General features: G+C 39.5%; 1 protein-coding gene across 2 annotated transcripts; it reads right to left on the bottom strand.

Annotated features, from left to right (window-relative positions):
* Positions 1-1922: 1922 nt before the first annotated feature.
* Positions 1923-18873, bottom strand: LOC128704764 (uncharacterized). 2 transcript variants are annotated; one of them, XM_053799898.2, is made up of 8 exons: positions 18738-18873; positions 13873-14014; positions 10452-10656; positions 7659-7863; positions 6857-7053; positions 6243-6438; positions 5034-5209; positions 1923-3558 (listed from the first exon to the last, which is right to left on the bottom strand). In XM_053799898.2, exons 2-8 carry the CDS (start codon positions 13967-13969, stop codon positions 3363-3365), a joined length of 1272 nt encoding a protein of 423 aa, XP_053655873.1. In that variant the 5' UTR covers positions 13970-14014; positions 18738-18873; the 3' UTR covers positions 1923-3362. The 2 variants fall into 2 exon arrangements, with proteins under 2 accessions (XP_053655873.1, XP_053655874.1); XM_053799899.2 differs by having other exon boundaries at positions 13873-14028; positions 18738-18829.
* Positions 18874-19594: the final 721 nt, after the last annotated feature.

Raw genomic sequence — 19594 nt, 5'->3', positions numbered from 1 at the left:
CTCAACATCACAAGTAGTGCAGATGCAGCATGGATTAATTATAATCTTTGCAGAGCACTAAACCCGAAGGGTTATGCAGCACAATTGGGGGAGGGAATGTATTCAGAATCAATTCAGGGAACTAGAGCACAAATCAAATTTCCTAAATAAGCCCCTCTCAAGCTTTAAGGAACCTCCCTTTAAGGGAAGCAGGATGGAACTCTTGCCATATCCAGTAGACCAGCGCTATGGCATAGCCTCACATCTAGACACCTCAGCAGACCAAAAAGGTCTTTGGAAACTTGCCACAAAAGACGACCTTCGGCTGCCACCTCCCAGAACTGATAGGAAGCTTCTCGAGATACATTGATTATCTCGAAGGCACCCTGCTCACTTCTCAAATCTGGTAAGGGAGCAGGGCACCTTCAGAATTCAGATTCCATGGCAAACCATTCCAGAGGTACCTGACAGTGGGGATAAATAGCAGCACACTTCCCCTTGCATATAAACCATAATGCCCAAGAGGACCCAACAGACTAAAAGTAGGATGGGAAACTAAAGGGTGGGGCAGAGGGAAGGGGCAGAGGGAAGCAGAGAGAGAGAGAGAGAGAGAGAGAGAGAGAGAGAGAGAGAGAGAGAGAGAGAGAGAGAGAGAGAGAGAGAGAGAAAAAAAAAAAAAGGGGGGCATTGGGAGGGTGGGGTAATTAGGTTTGGTATGAGGAAGGAGAGAAATGCCCTATTCCTCAGACAAAAACCCCTCTTCTCCACTCCAAGAAGCCCCCCCCCTCCCTTGAAGGCATATTTATAAAAAAAGAAAGGACAACTCCCAGCAGGAGTGAATTGGTTATAAATCTCCAGCCATGCCCAAGACATCAACATCACTAGAACAGTTGCAGCATTATAATCATGGGGAGCGCTACACCCGTAGGATTATACAGCACATGTGGGCGGAGGGAAGGTATTCATTCAATTTGGGCAACCAGACCACAAACCGAGTTCTCTAGATAAAGAGCCCCTCACCAGCATCCTCCCTTGAGAGGATGAGCATGGAACTAGTGCCACATCCTACCTGGAGGTTATTCTAGGGATGAACGCCCCTTGCACCCCGGTCCATGACCAGGCCTCCCGGTGATCAGGGCTTTGCCAACCAGGCTCTTACTGCTGGCCGCATGTAGTCTAACATACGAACCACAAATCAGCTGATGTAGCACTGACTTTAGGTATCTTTCCAGCTTCCTCTTGAAGGCAGCCAGGGACAGATTAGTAATTCCCCTTATGCTTGGTGAGAAGCCAGTAAACCAGCAATCTGGGAGAGCAACCTCGCATCCACCAGGCCACCTAGGTCGACAAAAGAGGGTGGCCAGACACCCACAAAAAACACTTCCTTTGGCCACCACCCTCTGGAATTCAAAAAGTAGCTTCCAGAAATACACCATTACCATAAAGAGACCCAAAACCACCCCTTGCCACACGCCCTGCTGGGAGACCAGAGGGAGATCTGGACATCTTCAGGTGGTCCAGATTTAATCACAAACTACACAACCAAGGATCTCAATGAAATGGGTTGGACCCTAGTACCCTTCATCCTACTTAGGGACTATAGTACCTGTGGGAAGAATCCCGAAGGCTGAATAGAGATAAGTAATAAAGGAGGGATGAGGAGGAGAAAAGTTATTTGGGATGGGATAGTGTCGGGATTGTGGGGTAATTAGGTTCGGTCTGAAGATTGAAGTAATTCCTCAGACCGATAGCTTCTTATTGTGCCAATGACCCCAGAATGATGAAAATATATATTCTGCCTTTCCTCATCAACTTAAATTTTAACACTAACTCATTTTAGTTGAAATTGGCAGTCTCGTGTAGGTTCCCGTTTGCTAATTCGAATGAAGAAATTTTATCTTATAATGGTTTCCATATAACTATTGGACGGAAAATTAAAAACATTCTGCATGGATAACTTTTTATTAGACGAACTAACTAAATCATGAAAGTCTCACAGTCCAAAAGATTTGAACCTGAACACTGCATCAAAATACACAGTACTCTCGTCCCACAGCCAGAAATTCAATGCGTGTGGCGGGATTAGATGAAAACCTATCAAGAGCCTGATTTTCCTGGGCATGGGAACTAAAACCTAGCTTCTGCTAGGCACTTAATTATTGGGGCTCTGACTGGGGAATAAAATTATAAATATATTTATATATAATTAACCGTTTAACTGTTTAAATATGCTCCATTTTGTAAATCTACTAAACAGTTATATAATCAAGCATTTAAATAGAGTAAATGAGCGATAAAATATGGTAATGTTTTAAACATGTAATAATTATTACCAGAGGTTAATAGTGGGTGTCCAGGTTAATATATAATTTTTATAAGTTACGTTTAATGATTTTTCCCCTGACACTTTAAATATTTTATTTATAATATGCTGAAGTATTAAAGTAAGCGCTAAGCCGAACAGATTACCCAGTGGCCTAAGAATTTAAGTTGAAGCTATCATTTAGTTTAAATACTAAATTTAAATAAATCCCAGTAAACTTTTGCATGGCATACCAAGGTTATGTAAATATAAGGATGGTTTCTGATCTACACTGCGTATGTCAATTATTCAAATATTTGACAGTGGAACTTGGGTAGGGCAGAACAAGCAGTAGTAAGAGAGGACCTTAGTCTTTCCTATAGATCAAGCAAATGTCAAAACCAGCATTGAGTAATTAGGAGGTGGTAGTTTTATGACTTCATAAGGGCGAGCGAGTATTAGACATTTGTCTGACAATATGGCCAGGGTTGTGCACAGTACCTCTAAGCAGAGTTGCAGCTGACGGTAATATCCTAATTTTGACTTTACTTTCGTTTCTGTGATTGTGTGCCTTAAGGCCTGAAATTAAAATCTGAATATGCTTTCATTTTTTTACATATACCCTTAGTTTTATGCATATAAAATTCCATGTAGTTCATGTAATTTATAACATGACAACTCTTAATGTGTGCCCTAAACTTGTGGAAATCTAACTTTTTTTTTTCAAGTAAAATTCAATAAATCTAAACTGACCTATGAAATTCATATATAAATGTGTGCAAGGGAAGATGGAAAGCAGAGCTGCTACTAGTAACCAAGCACTGCTCAGAAAATATAAAAGATTCAGATCAAGTAAAAACAGTTAAGAAAAAATTGAAAACATTAACTTTTGCCCGTTTGTTGTTGAAGAAACTTCATAATCACACTAGTATGTTAAAACAGTTGATAATTTTCGTAAAACTTTAAAGTACTCATATTTCGAGTCTTCCACATACAAACTATTAGTTGTGCAATACCTGGGGGAGTTTGCTTTTTGAAGAAACGAAGGTAAAAAATTTGGTGTAGAGGTGGAGCCTTTCATTCAAGAGGAAGATGAAGAGCTGGATTCGGGGAGAAAGTAATGCAGAGGCTTGATGCTAGGGCTGTAGAGGATGTCGTTAAGGATGCAGTAGAGTCTTCTCTGAAGCCTAGTACTGGAGTAGAGTAGGTTGATGCTAGACACGCACCATACTACACTCAGCTGCTCGCTTAGCATCATGTCTTCGTCAAACACATTCCTGTAAGTATATAAACACGTATTGTTATAGTGAAGTTGAGATCATTTAGTGGATGTAACCGTTGTGATATTAATCGGTCCTTTCCTTGTGGTTTTGTAGAAATGTTCATTAACAGTGGAATATTTTAACTGGTTGGCGATCTTAAAGGTCTTGCTAATAGTAACTTTAGTAATTAGCTTTCAGTGGTTAGTATTTTTCATGATTTACTACAGACTTCTGCGATGCTCCAGCAAGATGTTTTTCCTGGGAAATGACGGAGGTAAAAAGACCTAGCAAGGCCTGCACTTAGTGAAGTAGATAAATTTATATATACACATCACAATTTAATATATATAGCCCCTTGTTATGCAGAGTATTGGGGTTAATTACATTAATTTTGTCCTAGGATGCTACCCACACCAGTTTAACACCCAGGTACCCATTTCGCTTATGGGTGAAAATGGACAGCGGATGTGTTATGGAAACTGTTCCCCAGTCGTCCCGGGGATTGGAACTCGGGACTTCAGAATGATCCCAGTGCGCTAGCAATCGAGCTACACTATTTTGAGTCCGTAGTGGAAACCAGTCGGAATATTGGGTTATTCTAGGCAATTTTCACATGTTTGCATGATAATTTGTGCAACTACAGTAAACTTTCTTGTCATAGTAGACTAGCATCTCTTATGCTACACAAGTTAATTTTACTAATTCAAGTAAAAATATTAAGACCTGGCAGGTCGACTCAAAATATTCTATATTTCAGGGTTTATAGTAGGTGAAAGACCCACGATGGTCATTTTTACTGATCCTCACAGCCCTAGTCAATTTTGAAAGAACTTTAAATTTACAAACTAAAGTAAATTTATTAATTTTTTTATTGCACAGCTAAGCATTAATTTAGCGAGTCATAATTCTGTACTTTATGAAGACCCAAGCAACTGAAATTTTAATAGCTCAGTTTGCTGGCACATCAGCTTTCATCAGTCGGATGTTAAGGATGCTGAAGATAGAAATTTAGAGATAAGAGGCTTTCGGTCTGTTTCAAGAAAACTATAAAAGTTGAGGGATTCATGAATTAAAGTTTATTTCTGCACTCCAAATGCTTGCAGTGAAAATGTAGATATCCGCGGATACTGATGTGTATGACGTCTTAATTATTTTGCTAATGCGCATGTGTTGTCAGTATTGTCTACGGTTAAGATAATTGTTGCTAAACAGATTGAGAATTAGTACAAGACACTTGTCGTTTTAACACTTCAGCATAGAAACCACGGAACTAGTCTGGTTTGCACCTATGGCAAAAATTTAAAAAATTAAAGTTTACGACCTCGAAGTGTGCATTCAATTTTATTGCAACCCCGTCTAGTCTATAAACTATAAACTCAACAAATCCTGTTTCACTCGTGCTGGGAATTTTTTTCTACTCTACATCCAACAATTTTAGGTGTAAAAGTAATCACTAAAATCGTTAAAGTTTAACTATTTGCAGAAAATACCTCGGGTAAGCAAGGCCAGCGTCGAGGTCTTTCAGGGTATCGTTGAACGCCTTGAAGTATTCTTCCTTGGCCTGCGACGATACTTGTCGGCGCACCTCAGGCTCCACGCCGATACTTAGCATGTAAACGAGGTCATAGGTTCCTTTGCTGTACCTCGCCTGTGCCCAGTCGATCAGCTATTAAGGGCAAATAAGAGTAAGTTTCTTACTGTGTACACGATCTCAAGGCTGGTAGCACAACCAAACTGTGCTGTGGTTGATGCAGAGTTGCATCTACCCTAGTCCTCTTATTGCTACAAGTTGTGGTGCTGTGTCACAGCTGTTATAGTTGTTTTATCTGTTACAATGTTACATATTCCAGTGAAGTTAACAAGGTTATAATAGATGCACTGGGATTTTAACTAAAATCAGGAGTCCTCGTTATGCGTTGCATTGTGTTAGCCATGCATCTGACTAAGCTGAAGGTAGTGTTTTTAGGATAAGCTAGAACAGCTAAAACGTTGAGTGCAATGAAGTGGAGATGAGTAAGAGTGCAAGTGGCTTGACCACTTCATAAAAGTTTAAGTGCCTGCTGGCTACTTTTGGTAGCCTTTAAATTTGTTGCACAAAGAGGATTTTTCCTACTAGGATGTGAAAGATACTCTTTTTTTGCAATTATAAACCCATATATTGAAGAGGTCTTAGTGACAGATTCACTACAATAAAAGTCTTCACATGGCAGACTTCCATATACTTTGTTGTTAATCAAGAAGTTTGGATTTTAATAATTACCTCCAAGTATTGTCTTTGCTATCGTTAAGAGGTGTTTAAAATGGTAACTTGTATTCTAACTTACTTTTGTGTAACTGACAAAGTTATCTTGTGGCAATCAAGGTTAGTATGTTTGCCTCTAGGTTATGGGGAGCGCTACCCTGTACTGATTATACAGGACCTCTTGAGGAAAGGAGGGGGATGGGGGAGGATGGACCGAAATCTTTCAGGCGTAATTTAGAGAAGTAGACCACAGAATCAATTAGTTAGGTCAAGAAAGCTTCACCAGCATCAAAGAACTAAACTGGAAGTGCGGCTAGTCTAGGTCTACTGGAGGTACAGTCTTACTTTCGTATCTGGACTGAACTTCGTAATACACTATCTCAGCGTAACATCCTATTTTGACCAGAAATATCCTGTCAGTATGTAACCATACCATCAGGAAAGTGCTTACCCCTACCTTTATGGTACAGTCTCCGTCAGCAGTGTACTTGAATAAGATGTTGGTTGGCTGGGGGTCTCCATGAATGGCAGTGGCGAAGGGTTCTCTGGGGAGGAGGTTGTGCACGACGAAGGTTGTGGCGTGAGTCTCGTAGGGCTTCAGCAGGGATAGGAGGGCTGCTCGCTCAGGCAGCCCTTCCCACTCTTGGTGCAGGCTGTATGTGTTAAACTGCGGTTTGAAACTTCATTCTCAGTCGTATAGTAATTATTGCTTTATATACATAGAATCATCCACTTTATGAATACAATAACGAATATTAAGTGTGGGGAATAAGTTCAATATCAAAGCCCTTTGAGGTACATGGAATATTAACTATCGACACGACTTTAGACTGGAATAGTTTATTAACGTGCACTGTCAGTTTTAAAGGGTCTCCATTTAGTAATGCGACAATGTTAGTTGAAAAGTTTCCCGTCTAATGGAAAAGTATTTTAGTCTTGGATAATCTGTCACAAATACTAGAAGAGTTGCAATCTGACAAAGCGGTGAGCAATAAGATGGAGAAAGCAACAAGTAGACTAAAAAACATTAAAGCATTAAAAAAATAAAATGAAACATTTGTGGATATTCACCGTTCGAATCCTGCTTTATGGAAGAATGTGAAGAGCTCACTTTGGTCGTGAGCTACATGAAAGCAGGTGGGGAACGAGTCTTGCAGGTTGGTCTTCGTAACCATCTTGAATGCAACTGCTGTCCCATGGAACCTGCCTAGTGCTCGTGCCGTCACCATAACTTCTGGCCCTGACAGACCCTCTTCCAGTAGCCTCGTCTGATATAACGAAATAAGTGTTCTTTAGCGGTACACTGGTACATTTCTTCCTTGCTGTAATAGCACTATTAGGATTAAAGTGTAGTTAGTGGTAAAGAAGTTTCATGCATCCTTAACTATCATAGTTAAGAAACTAAACCAAATTAACCAACCATTGGATTAGTTTACCCCCCGGTTTGCTTCGCTTGTCAGGTTGCCTCAGCATGGTGAGATTTAAGTGGTTTGCAAAAGATGTTGGAAGGCTTTCCGAGTGGAGGGGATGAAAGCCCCTCTTAAGGTGCGTGATTATGAACCCATCATTTTTATGGAATTAGTAACTAATAAATCGTTCGTAAAGACAGTTTTAACAAGTGACAATTGAAAATGGCTTGTGGGACGAGTTTAACTTCCTTAGTCTGCCTTGTCGCGAGGATTGTAGTTAAGAAATTTATAGGAAATTGGTACTTTGATAAATTGATCATTAGGGAAAAAATCAGGAATATCAGCTCTTTTTCTGAGGAATAGGAACAGGAGTAAAGGAAATTACCATGTTGCTAAAAGCTATCGCGTCAATGAAGAATGCACAAAATGCACTTCACCTGGACTTTCACCGTGTATGTACTCGCCTGATAGCCAAGTTGTGTGAGGTCTGGTAGAACGAGAGTGAAATAATGGTCGTCGCTGACTGCCAAGACGTGTGAGGGTACTATCTCTGCCATCATACCCACGTCCACGCCCCGCCGCTCCGCCTCCCATGTCACCAGCACCCGCAGGAACTTCCCGTACTGGTTCACTTCGCTGTGGTGCAGCCCTTCAGACGTTAACATATCCCTGCAAGTGATGTAAACGTTGTGGGTCATCTAGGTGTATTCTAGAGAAGCGATTCCTGTCTTCTCTTGCACCTACTAAACATCTTACCTGTACTTCTGTAGTGGCTTATCAAGTCTGTACTACCTTATATATTCCCTCCACCTGTATCCATACATTCTCATCCTGGTTTCCAGTATCAGTCATTTGAGTTAAAGGTAATATTTCCCCCTCTCCCCCACCATCCACAACTTATTGAGTAGCCTCATCCATCTAGATTAAAATTAACCTGAATTTTCTCTTTAAACATTTGATTCTTTTGTTCCTTCTCCAATTTATAGTTCCATTTTATCGACGACCACGTTTTCCTCTTTACCTCTATCCTTTCCTCCTACTTTCTCACTTATCTTTATACCCCACGTCATGCTAGTTCTCAATTTAAAACGACACGTACCCGTTTTCTACCTCTCATCGACCATCAAGTAGTTTCCGTTGATAAACGGAGCTCCGACATTGTGCAAACGGGAGTAGACCCGATATTTTTATGCTCATGGTTCCTCCGTGTACGTTGGATTTAAATTAGTGCAAATAGGCCATCTTAGACGGATTAATAAGCGATAACCAATACGAATTTTCATAAAGTTTCCAGAACATAACATCTAGTCTACTCGAAAATGTCTAGGAAAGGAAACCTTAAAACCAGGTTACATGTATTTTGAACAATTAAGTGTAGCGATAATGGTCCAAGAGGGACCGAAATTAAGGTTTCTTTCCTGAGGAATTTGCGAATTGTGATATTATGAAAGATACTTTCAAATGTATTATGAAAGTAGTGTCGCCCAGTGATTACTATACTTTAATATTTAAAGTTGAAGAAATTTAGTAAAAGTAGTTGCTTGTTACTTTGTTGTCTGGACGCATGTCTTTTTTTTTAATCTATTAATAAGGATAGGTTTGTCAATACGTTCACCTTGCATCAGTTTGTGCAGTCTAACTCCCAGCGGTTTTCACAAGTGAGGGAGGACGCGTAGAACATTCCTAGACTGACTGCCACGCCCGAGTTATGCTAGTATTACCAGCTCTACACTACAGCACCTTTCAAGGCAGGTGAAATTGCCGACCTAGAAAATGTACAGAGAACTTTCACGGCGCGCATAACGGAGATAAAAACCTCAATTACTGGGAGCGCTTGAGGTTCCTAAACCTGTATACCCTGGAACGCAGGAGGGAGATACATGATTATGTACACCTGGAAAATCCTAGAGGGACTAGTACCGAACTTACAAACGAAAATTACTCACTACGAAAGCAAAAGACTTGGCAGACGATGCACTTTCCCACCCCCCAATGAAAAGCAGGGGTGTCACTAGCACGTTAAGAGACCATACAATAAGTGACAGGGGCCCTAGACTGTTCAACTGCCTCCCAGCACACATAAGGGGGATTACCAACAGACCCCTGGCAGTCTTCAAGCTGGCACTGGACAAGCACCTAAAGTCAGTTCCTGATCAGCCGGGCTGTGGCTCGTACGTTGGTTTGCGTGCAGCAAAAGCCTGGTTGATCAGGCTGATCCACCAGGAGGCCTGGTCACAGACCGGGCCGCGGGGGCGTTGACCCCCGGAACTCTCCAGGTAAACCCTCACCTGGCATAATAGCAGTCAGCCGTGGCTTGCTGATCGCAGAAGCAACAGATGCTGGCTGTCTACAGAAAACATAAGCAGACGTACAATCATGTTTATTACATTCACTATGGGATACGAAGTTGTCTGCAGTGTCCTGTGTACACTTAAGGTTTGTCTCATGTCCAGGATGGCCTTTAGTTGTGTACTTCGTTGACACATCACAGTATAATCGATTTTCAACCCATTGACCATTTCATCGCCACAAGGATAGATAAAAAAAAAAAAAAAAAAAAAAGTTGAAGTGGAAGTAGACAAGCAGTCTTAAGAAGGATAAACCCACTTTGTGTATACAGATTTAAGAGCAGAAATTAAAGAGGCATAAAAAAAAAAAAGTTCAAAACTTCGTATTTAGCCAGGGAACATGGGAAGAAATTAATCATTTAAGCTATGACTGGGAGCAAGATGAGAAAACGAGGTAGAGGGAGATGGAAGAGTAGAGGAATAATTTATTTCAGGTGCTCAGAATGCAATGTATAACTAAGCTTTACAAGACAGTATGTCGCGTAATATAGCATAGGTACATAAACCATAGCATTCTATAAAATAAGTAATTTTGTTGTAGAATAAAGGTAGAAATAATCCTCTGACAATCTTGACAAAAGGCTTAGCATTTCTCAAAATATTGTGGGAAGAACATGTATAGGTGGATTGTATCTGAAGAGAAAAAAAAAAAAAAAGGAGTATTAGAAAAGTCTGTAGAAACCAAGTAAAACAAGTAGAAGATTCTAGTAAATATTTGACAGCCTTGCCAATTTTATCACTGAACAAATATACGAAGCAGTTCAACTGTGCAGTTACACTGAATAAACTTTTTAGCATCATTGAGTAATCGGAGAATGTAGAGCAGGGGAAAAAAAAAAAAAAGCATGGTATGTAGAGATAAAAGGCGATACAAAATAGTTTCAATCTGTATGCACTGGACTAACTTACACCATGACTCCCTGTGAGGGGACAGTCTTCACCACAAAAGTCTCCTCCTTCAGCTGTTCCTCTGTCGTTGCTGGATGCTCCACGTCGCCCATTACCTCGTACTCTACCTTGACTATCACCCTCGAGCTGCAGCCACCCCCAAGGGTTTCTTTGGATTTTAAATCTTGTAGACACCACTTTCTCAGTCTCACTGTACCTCCTATTCCTGGTAGGAGAAAAGTAGCTTAGCATGTATTTCTACAGCAGATCCTACTACAGATTTTTCTTCCATTAATTTTGATGTTAGTCTGTTAATGAAAATTTGATAAAAGACAGGTAAACGAATGGATTGATCAGAATCTAATTAGCTATTGCTAAGCGATACACTTAAACCTATCACATATGGAAGATTTTTTGAACAATCTTATTGTACAAGGAACCTAAAGATTTTGGTAGTACATTTTTTTTTTATCATGTACAGTAATATGGATAAATACTCAAATCATGAATCACTAACTTGAACAAATTTAATCCTACGTTATTTAACTTTAAATACAAATCAGATGAACCCGAGGTACGTTCTTCCCCCCACCCTGTTTAATTTATCTTATCGCTTCCTAACTTCATTAGCACAAGTTTTGTAATGTCTATACTCCAGGTTGAGGCTTTTCCCCACAAAAATTAAGTTAACTGTAGCAGTACAATTTAACAAGTCTTCATGGATTTGTTTGGTCCCCATATAAATTTTTAACTGGTAGACTCTGCAGCCACAGCTCGGATCATGATAGTGGAGATTTGCTCAATCCATGATACACGGGGATGTGCCTTTTCTTTCTCCATGGAGGCATGAGCTGTAAAACTCGAACGAGAGGGAAGAAAATGGTCACAACCACTAATCCATTGTGTAAAGAATACGGAGGTGTTGGAAGAAAATCGATATGTCGAGTCACGAGCAAGGCATTTAATGAAGATCATTAAATTTATTGCACATAAAATGAATATGTATAGTGGAGAAAGTAGGTAACTAGTACTCTGCTTCGCCAGACAATATACAGAGCGATACTAAAAATCTAAAATTATCAAACTTAAAGCTTAAAACTCCAGGGTACAGTTCTGGTGCCTATCCTGTTCCTCAGCCTCATTAAAGAATATTTTCAACGTCAATCTGTAGATATCAAATGTGCATGAAAAATCTTGTGCCCTCTTTTCGTAAGAATAATGTTAAGTGTTGACTGTTCTAAGGGCAGGAGAAATATTAAAACTCGAGCAGAGGGAATTATTTATGACCCGCAGAGTCAATAAGAATTATAGTTATTGGGAACGACTCGCGTGAGATGTATGCAATTTAATGAAAACCATAATATAATTGTGAAAGTCAAATTTAGACAACCATAACATTGAGTGAAAGGGGAGAAAAGTTAAATTACACGCAGTTCAGGAGTATTGTGGGAACAGTATAAAAATCTAATCAAATTTTTTGGCATCTTACCCAAAGATAAACTGCTGGAGGAAGTGAAAATTTGATTTCAACAAACACCCCCGCCTACTTCCAGATCTGGAATGATGCGATTATGTAGACCAGTGGGCTGCCAGCAGGAACAGCCCGAGTGACCAGGCAAGCATCATACAAGCCTGACCCAGTGCAGCGTTGCAGAAGGAAAACTAAACCTACATGTATTATTTTTATTATTATCACACTGGCCGATTCCCACCAAGGCAGGGTGGCCCGAAAAAGAAAAACTTTCACCATCATTCACTCCATCACTGTCTTGCCAGAAGGGTGCTTTACACTACAGTTTTTAAACTGCAACATTAACACCCCTCCTTCAGAGTGCAGGCACTGTACTTCCTATCTCCAGGACTAAAGTCCGGCCTGCCGGACCTACATATACCTACATGTATATGAAAGCATAATCTGGCGAGCTTTATCTGGGTCTTGCCAGGAGCCAAGGTCTGCACATAACCTCGCCCTTGCTACGGTTTTCATAGGAAAAAAAGGGATCTGTCTGCCCAACACATGAAGTTTAATGTCTGGACATCATTCACTTTTGCAATTTGGCCTGTATTTCATCAGGGAGATAAGGTTTTCCTTTACAAGTGCCACATACGTCTTGTACAGTGACTGGGGGGTCCCTAATTTTCGGGCTCTAATGAACTGGCGAAATTAACAGTGGTGATTGAGATTTTGTATTCTGATAATTCCGGTTTATCAGCTCTGTATTAAAGAGCTCTGTTGTCCTTGGCTCGATACACTTCCTCCAAGACTGGTTGGGAAGATATAGTAGTTAACCTATATTGATGCGCAGCACAACTATACGAAGGTGTTTCACCAGGACATGGCCATCAGTCAGATGCCGAGAAATCTGATATTTTGTAGATTATACAGCCAACTTTTGCCTTTTGACATCTTGGCAGGCACTGGGTCCTACATACGGGCAATAATTTATGTATAAATCGACAGGACGTGTTTGGCGGGTTATCTTTATATGAAAAAATTTAAAATCTTTTTACACAATAATTGTCACACGCCTCACTGACAGTAATATTCTTGAAGGTGCTCCTATGTTTTTTATCGACTGGCAAATTTTAAATTCCAAAAACTAATCTTTTTGCTGTAGTGATTTTCATATTGACTGGAGAGCCTGTTGGGACTGATTAAGTCTGGTGTATATTTTTTTTTAAACTATGAAGTTTGAGAATTTTATGGTTTGTGTGCGTGCGTGTGTATTTTTAACATTTAATTGGGGATTTACCTACAAGGTAAAGACACTGCAACCTGGGTTCTTCAGTTTCCTCAAATTGTTACTATAATGTGATCTCCACGCTAGCTCGCCTCTTCTATTCCACCAGTCTTATGCAGACTCGCCAGCTTTAACTTGGACTGGGAATATAGGGATTATCTTCCCCTAGGTCTTATGGAGGAGAAAATCAATTACCCTAATGAGATTGATGCATATGAATTTGCCGGCTTACACTAGTTTTACCAGAACGTTGTAGTTTAAAGTACATGAAGAAAAAGCCGATTCATGGCCAAGAAATTTTTATAATGTTATAATGCCTAGCAAGGAACCAAAGAAAACTAAAAATTATTCACGAGCAAGCAGATTACAGCACTGAGTTAATGTACCAGTCTCGCGATTTAGGGACGGGGTTAGTCGTGGCTTAATTAACGGCATTAATGCCCCGGGGTAGATTGAAACTGGGCACAATTCCTTGCACCGGTTGTCTCTGGGTGTTAATAGACTTGTGGGTTGCATCCTGGGGGAAAATACGGAAGGACAACAATGGAAATAAAAGTTCTTAGCACTGATATTTGCGTTATCTTGGGTGGCCAACACTTCAGTAAAAAAATCCAAACAAATCTTAACACTGATTAATAATACACAAGCATTTCACAAATTTAAACACTAATGAGAAAAAAATTAGCACACTAGAGGATTACCAGAGAGGTTATGGTGGTGGTGGTACTGAAGAAGATTCAGCACCCACGTCTCCGTGATATCGTTGGCACTCCTCACTAGCAACTCTTGTTCAGCCATCTTAAAGATTCTGGCGAGAACTTCTTGCACTGAGTGTCTACTAACCTGTAACAAAAAGTCTTACAAGACTTAATGATTGTAGCTGTGGTTATAATTGTGGTAGTAGATGTGGTCCCAATTATGGTTACCGTGATGTTTGTAGGAGCGTTGATTGAAGTATTGTTAGTAAAGTTTATCGTAGTTGTGATTATAGGAATTTTAGTTGTGGTGGGGGTAGTAGTGGTTATTTTGGAGGCTGTGGTGGTGAAAATTGTGATAATGGTGACACTAAAGGTGAAAGTGGCTGGAAAATGGAGGCTTTAAGAGATACTGATTGGGACTTTTTTGATAGGCATAGTGGTGGCCCTAGTGATAGTACTGGTAGTGATTAAATACTTTATGGTACTAGTGGTAGTGTTGATTGAACGAATTATGTTGGTGGCTCTTGTTATGCATGATAATTACGGGGTAGTGACTGGCATTAGTGATAATGTTGGTGGCACTAGTGATAGTTGCACTGCTAGTGACATCAATTTTCTTACGTGTTGATATTCAGTAAAGGGTGGGTGGAAGAGTTTTTAATTTAGTGAAATCGCATGTCATTCAATTCTAGTGGATAAGCATTCTCATATTTCGTGCCTAGACAGGCACACGAGGTACTGGTTAACTGGTCTACCATGAAAGGAGAGAGCCATTTCCCTCAGGCACATTGGGAAGCAAGTAATGATAATTTAGTTGCAAGAGATAGCCAACAAATCAGTATTGGTTAAACAATGGAAGTAATTTTTTTTGAAGACAGGTAGACAATTTACTTGTCAGGGAAAGCCCTAGTGATGACTGCTAATTCAGATAGGCAGCTAACACGAACAGTATTCTGTTTACACAAGACGCACAGAGGAGCTTACGACTAAGCTTTGGTGACTGACCATTTACTTTTTAAATTGGCTAAGTCTGATCGATACGTCGTAAGCTCTTCTTTGAGAGAGTTATTTGTGCATTGTTCCAGTCACTAGTGTAACTAATAATTTAGTATTTTGTTATTTACGCACATAACAGTCCAACCCACTTCCCAAGCCAAACTTACAGCCGTACCCAGAGAACCATACGCACATTCACAGCCTGCCTGGTAGTCCTCTGTCATTACAAGCAGACATCAATAGCATGAAATTGCCGTTAACTGAACAGAGATATTGCTACATTTCTTTGTAAATTAGACTAGGGAACATACCAAAATATCAATAGGGTAGAGCTTTGAAAATTGCAAAAGCCATTTGTGATCCTTTACGAGATATGGAAGTAGACAGCACACCATCACTATCAATCCCCACAATTCACTCAAACCATATACACTAGACATGTAAACTAAGTACCAAGTATTCTAGAGGCAAGCTTTAGGAAAATTGAAGCTATGGGTATCTTAACACCTTACACAAGCTTCCAACACGCCAAGAAGCATACATCTCTTCTCACTCCGCCTCCCACTCAAAAAAATAATTGTGACAATCTAGAATTTTGAGGTATTGCTGTGAAATGCAGAATGCGAGAGCATAACTAAAACAAAAATAAAGGGATTCTGTAAAGGAATAGTAGTGGTGTGACCTATTTGTTATAACCCAAGAAATCAGATTACAGATGCAATAGGCTGAATTGTGCACTACGTAATTTAACAAGAGTAAAAAAAGGTAATCAGTGGCAGTATCGGTAAGAAACTGTACAGGGAGGGGGGAGGGGCACAAATTTGAGTTAAAAGTCACGGGAATGCTATGAAGCACTCCCCTAAATATTTTTTATGCGTATTACCATTACAGACCAACAAATGACACTAATGTCCCGTTACCCCCTTTCAGACTGGAAATCTGTATTATTAGGTACCGATATGACCAAGATGTGTATAGATTGGTTTTTACGTTCATAGATCAAACTTAATAAACTAATTTTTTAAATAATTTACAGATGGAGTGCTATCTAATTTACATACCCACAAGGTTTATGGATAATCCCGGTTAAGAATACCTGACAAAATTCAGTTGTACTTTAATTCACACGGAGTTTCCCCCTGCGAGCTTTATACTATACCATAATGAAATTTCTGCTGATGTCAGACTAGACGCTAGCATTAAATGCTAAGTATTTGTAAGGAGGATCACCCATGATGCGCTTCGTACGAGATTTAAACCAGCCATTACCTGACGATGAGGTAGCTTGTAATTTTAATATTCAGGAATAACTACAGAATAGTTTCCCCAGATTTATTCTTTTTACAATTTCCATTATCGTCCATCTTTCCCTACATTAGGGAAAGTTGAAGCAGATTTCAGAATTTGTTTTATTTATAATGCCTAGAATATATCTTGTCAAACGCAACATTTGTTCGTACTGGCAGAAGATAAAATTTATATAAAAAACGCAGATTGATGGTAGAGGTTAAGAACTTAATATCAGATTTTACGTATTTCATGGTCTGCAAAGTAGTGATTGAAAGAATAGTAATACAAAGGTAAATAATTTACACTACCAGGTTTAACCCTTAAACGGTCCAAACAAATCTGCGTTCAAATTCGTTGCTACAAAATCTATACATTTATATATTTTCAAATTTAAAAAAAAATTTTTAGACAAGTTTAAAGTTTTCAGATGTAAAAAAAAAGTAACTTTTACATCCAGATGTAAAAAACATTTTGGATAATTTAAGGGTTAAAAGACTAAGGAGCTTTGCTTTTACAAGCTTTAAAAAGATGTTTACACTGATAGGTGTGCATGTCGAGTTGCTTAGCCATAAAAGTATTTTGACGGGTGGTGAGCAGGTTACAAGTTACTTTAATGATCCAGTGTAACCCAAAGATGTAAAAACAAACTTTAGCCTCACATTCGTGGTAACGCTGTTTTGAGATTCAGTCTGAGAAAAGGTAATAAGACATCAGAGGAGAGGGAAGGCAGGAAGCTGCAAGGGACAGGCATAAAAAGGCATGTGTACGAATGGTATATAATACCGACAAGATGAGAGTAAGACATGTGCAACATCTGGATGGCGAAACGTCTACAATAAAGATACCCAGATGTTGCACATGTGTCTTACTCTCATAAAAAGGCATCATAGGAATATAGACCTAGGGAAGCAGACATACAATCAAAAAAAAACAATTACTGGGACAAACCTTGGTAAACAAAGTTGGAATTAATCTCGACCTTTATGTGTCAAAGTCATACAACACGTAGTAGACAACAGTGACATACTATATAAATCACCCTGGTTAATATTGTCACCCAGGAAAATGCACATCTGTTTACATCCAGATCCTCATTTGCTGCTAGGTGAACAGGGAGTGCAGGTGTTAAGGTACCCAATATTTCTACCTGTATCCCGACACACAACTATAGAGTTGCGTGCGCTACCGACATACAGGATATGGAAGAATTATAAAATTTAGAACAGGTCTTACTGGGATAGTGTTACTGAGTGGGGGACGAGGCTTCTCAAAAGCCTAAAGTTAAAGTGAAGCTGTTTAAATGAAATAGATTGCACGAACAAGTAATCAAACAAGAAGAGTCATGCACTAATAAAATGTTAATGAAGATTAATACAAAATGGTGTAATACTACAGGAGGTTTAGTCATTTCGTTAATGAATACGCCTTGAGACATCAATGTTAATAGGTACCATAAAGAGAAACTTACTTCAGTTCCTAGATTAATACTACAAAGACTTGTTAGTGTACTCTGTACACAGCTTCCCCATGTACTTTCCATACCGTTCCATTAGAGTCGCCCCACTGACTTTTCGACTTGACCCATTTGCCCACCTCAACCACCTGTTGAATCTCATTCTTCCAGCTTCCAAGGTGCAAAGAAAACTTACACAAAACTACATGTCCTCAGGCCGTTTGTACGAACACAGAAGGAAGTCTTTTGTCCTGAGAAGTGTGCTAGTCCACCGTTTACCTGACAATCTTCCATCAGGGTACACGACACTAGTTCACAAGACATTCCTGTTGGTCATTGCGATGACGTGTGTACAGAATAGATGATAATGTCATTAGTCATCATTGTGTAAGAAAGTTGACTTCTGTTAGGGCGCTCCACCGTGTCTGAGATGTGTTAACGAGTGTCAATATGCTCAATTACTTTCACTAGTTTCGATAATGTACCCGAATGCCTTCTCTGATCTAGTATTTGGAGAGAATGGCAGTGTTCCATAGTTGACACTTTCAGACTAAACGAAGTTAAACTTTGCACACAGTGGTGAGGTTGTGTGAACACCGATCTTTAGCGAGCTTCACAACGGAACTAAAACAGTTAAGACTATCGAGAAGCGATAAAATCAGTTTTTCCACTATTTACATACCAATTATGTCTAAATTATAATAAAGGGGGAAGCGCTAAAGCAATAGGATTATACAGTCTGTAGGGGGGGGGGAGATGTGCAAGGTATTAACGCTTTCCTCAGGGAATTTTAGTACAAATCTAATTTCTTTATATGAAGAGTCCCTCGCCAGTATCCAAGAACATTCCTTAAGTGCTCCCTATCTACAAATATTGCCGTCTCATAATTTAAATCTAGATAGAGTATCACTATACATATAAATGCAGTAATGCAGTCTTTAACGTGTCATATCTGAACCTATATGAGCCATGGTTATAAATTACCACATTTAATCAAATACTGCATATATTTTTTTGCAAAATGCTTTCAGCCTTATTTACAAAGTGCCTAATATATACATATAATTTTGTACTAGACCATACATTAAAACACTATTCAAAATAATTACAACTACCCATTTAGCCATACCTTGCTTGATCCTCTGTGAGAGCTGTGTATCAATGTGGTGGGGCTGTGGGCACAACTGGATGTCTGCAGCCGCGCCTAGCTACCACATAATACACAGACACTGATTAGCGCCTTTTGAGGAAGAATTTAGAATGAGTTGTTACACGAGTCTTCTGGTGGTAAGATAGTTTCGCTTTCTTGTCCCCGTTTGGGAAGTTCATTAACTGGCTCTCTTATTTTCGGAACTTTTTAAGAAGCTTCATAATAAAGGCAATGATGATCGCCTAAGTTTTTTATTTATATTTTATTTTTTTTTATATTTTATTTAAAACATCATAAATACAAGGCTGCTTAAAAATTAAATAGCATCACCATACATAATCTATAGAGTACAACAAGACACACACCATAAATACCAGAAAAAGTTTCCTCGCCCAGCTGCCGGTGAGGGTGGACGTTTTTGCTACTCCTCTCTGACAGGCGCAAGTGCTAGCCAGGCTGTCACAATGGTGGTTGGGGTGAGACGCAGAATTAACACTGTCGGCATAGAATTACTGAGAGGTACAATTAATCAAGATTCGGCGTTGACGTTGTTGCCTCTGATTATTCGAGAGACATATGGAATTGAGGATTGCGACCTTTACGGTGTAGCCTTAAATGGAAACTACCGAATGTTCGTGAAACTGCTGTCATCACACGTGTATGAGGATCTACTTGCTCAATATCAGGATGTTGCTATCGAGGTTAACGAGGGCATCCTGGTAAAGATGGTCGATGTTTCGAGTCAATTTACGTATGTAAAGTTACGTAATGTGCCTTTCGAGGCAAATGAAGCTGACCTACGTAGTGTGTTCGGGAAGTTTGGAACTGTACACGTA

This window comes from Cherax quadricarinatus, chromosome 3 (assembly GCF_038502225.1).
Source record: "Cherax quadricarinatus isolate ZL_2023a chromosome 3, ASM3850222v1, whole genome shotgun sequence".
NCBI lineage: Eukaryota > Metazoa > Arthropoda > Malacostraca > Decapoda > Parastacidae > Cherax > Cherax quadricarinatus.
This window is presented reverse-complemented; position numbering and strand designations above follow the sequence as displayed.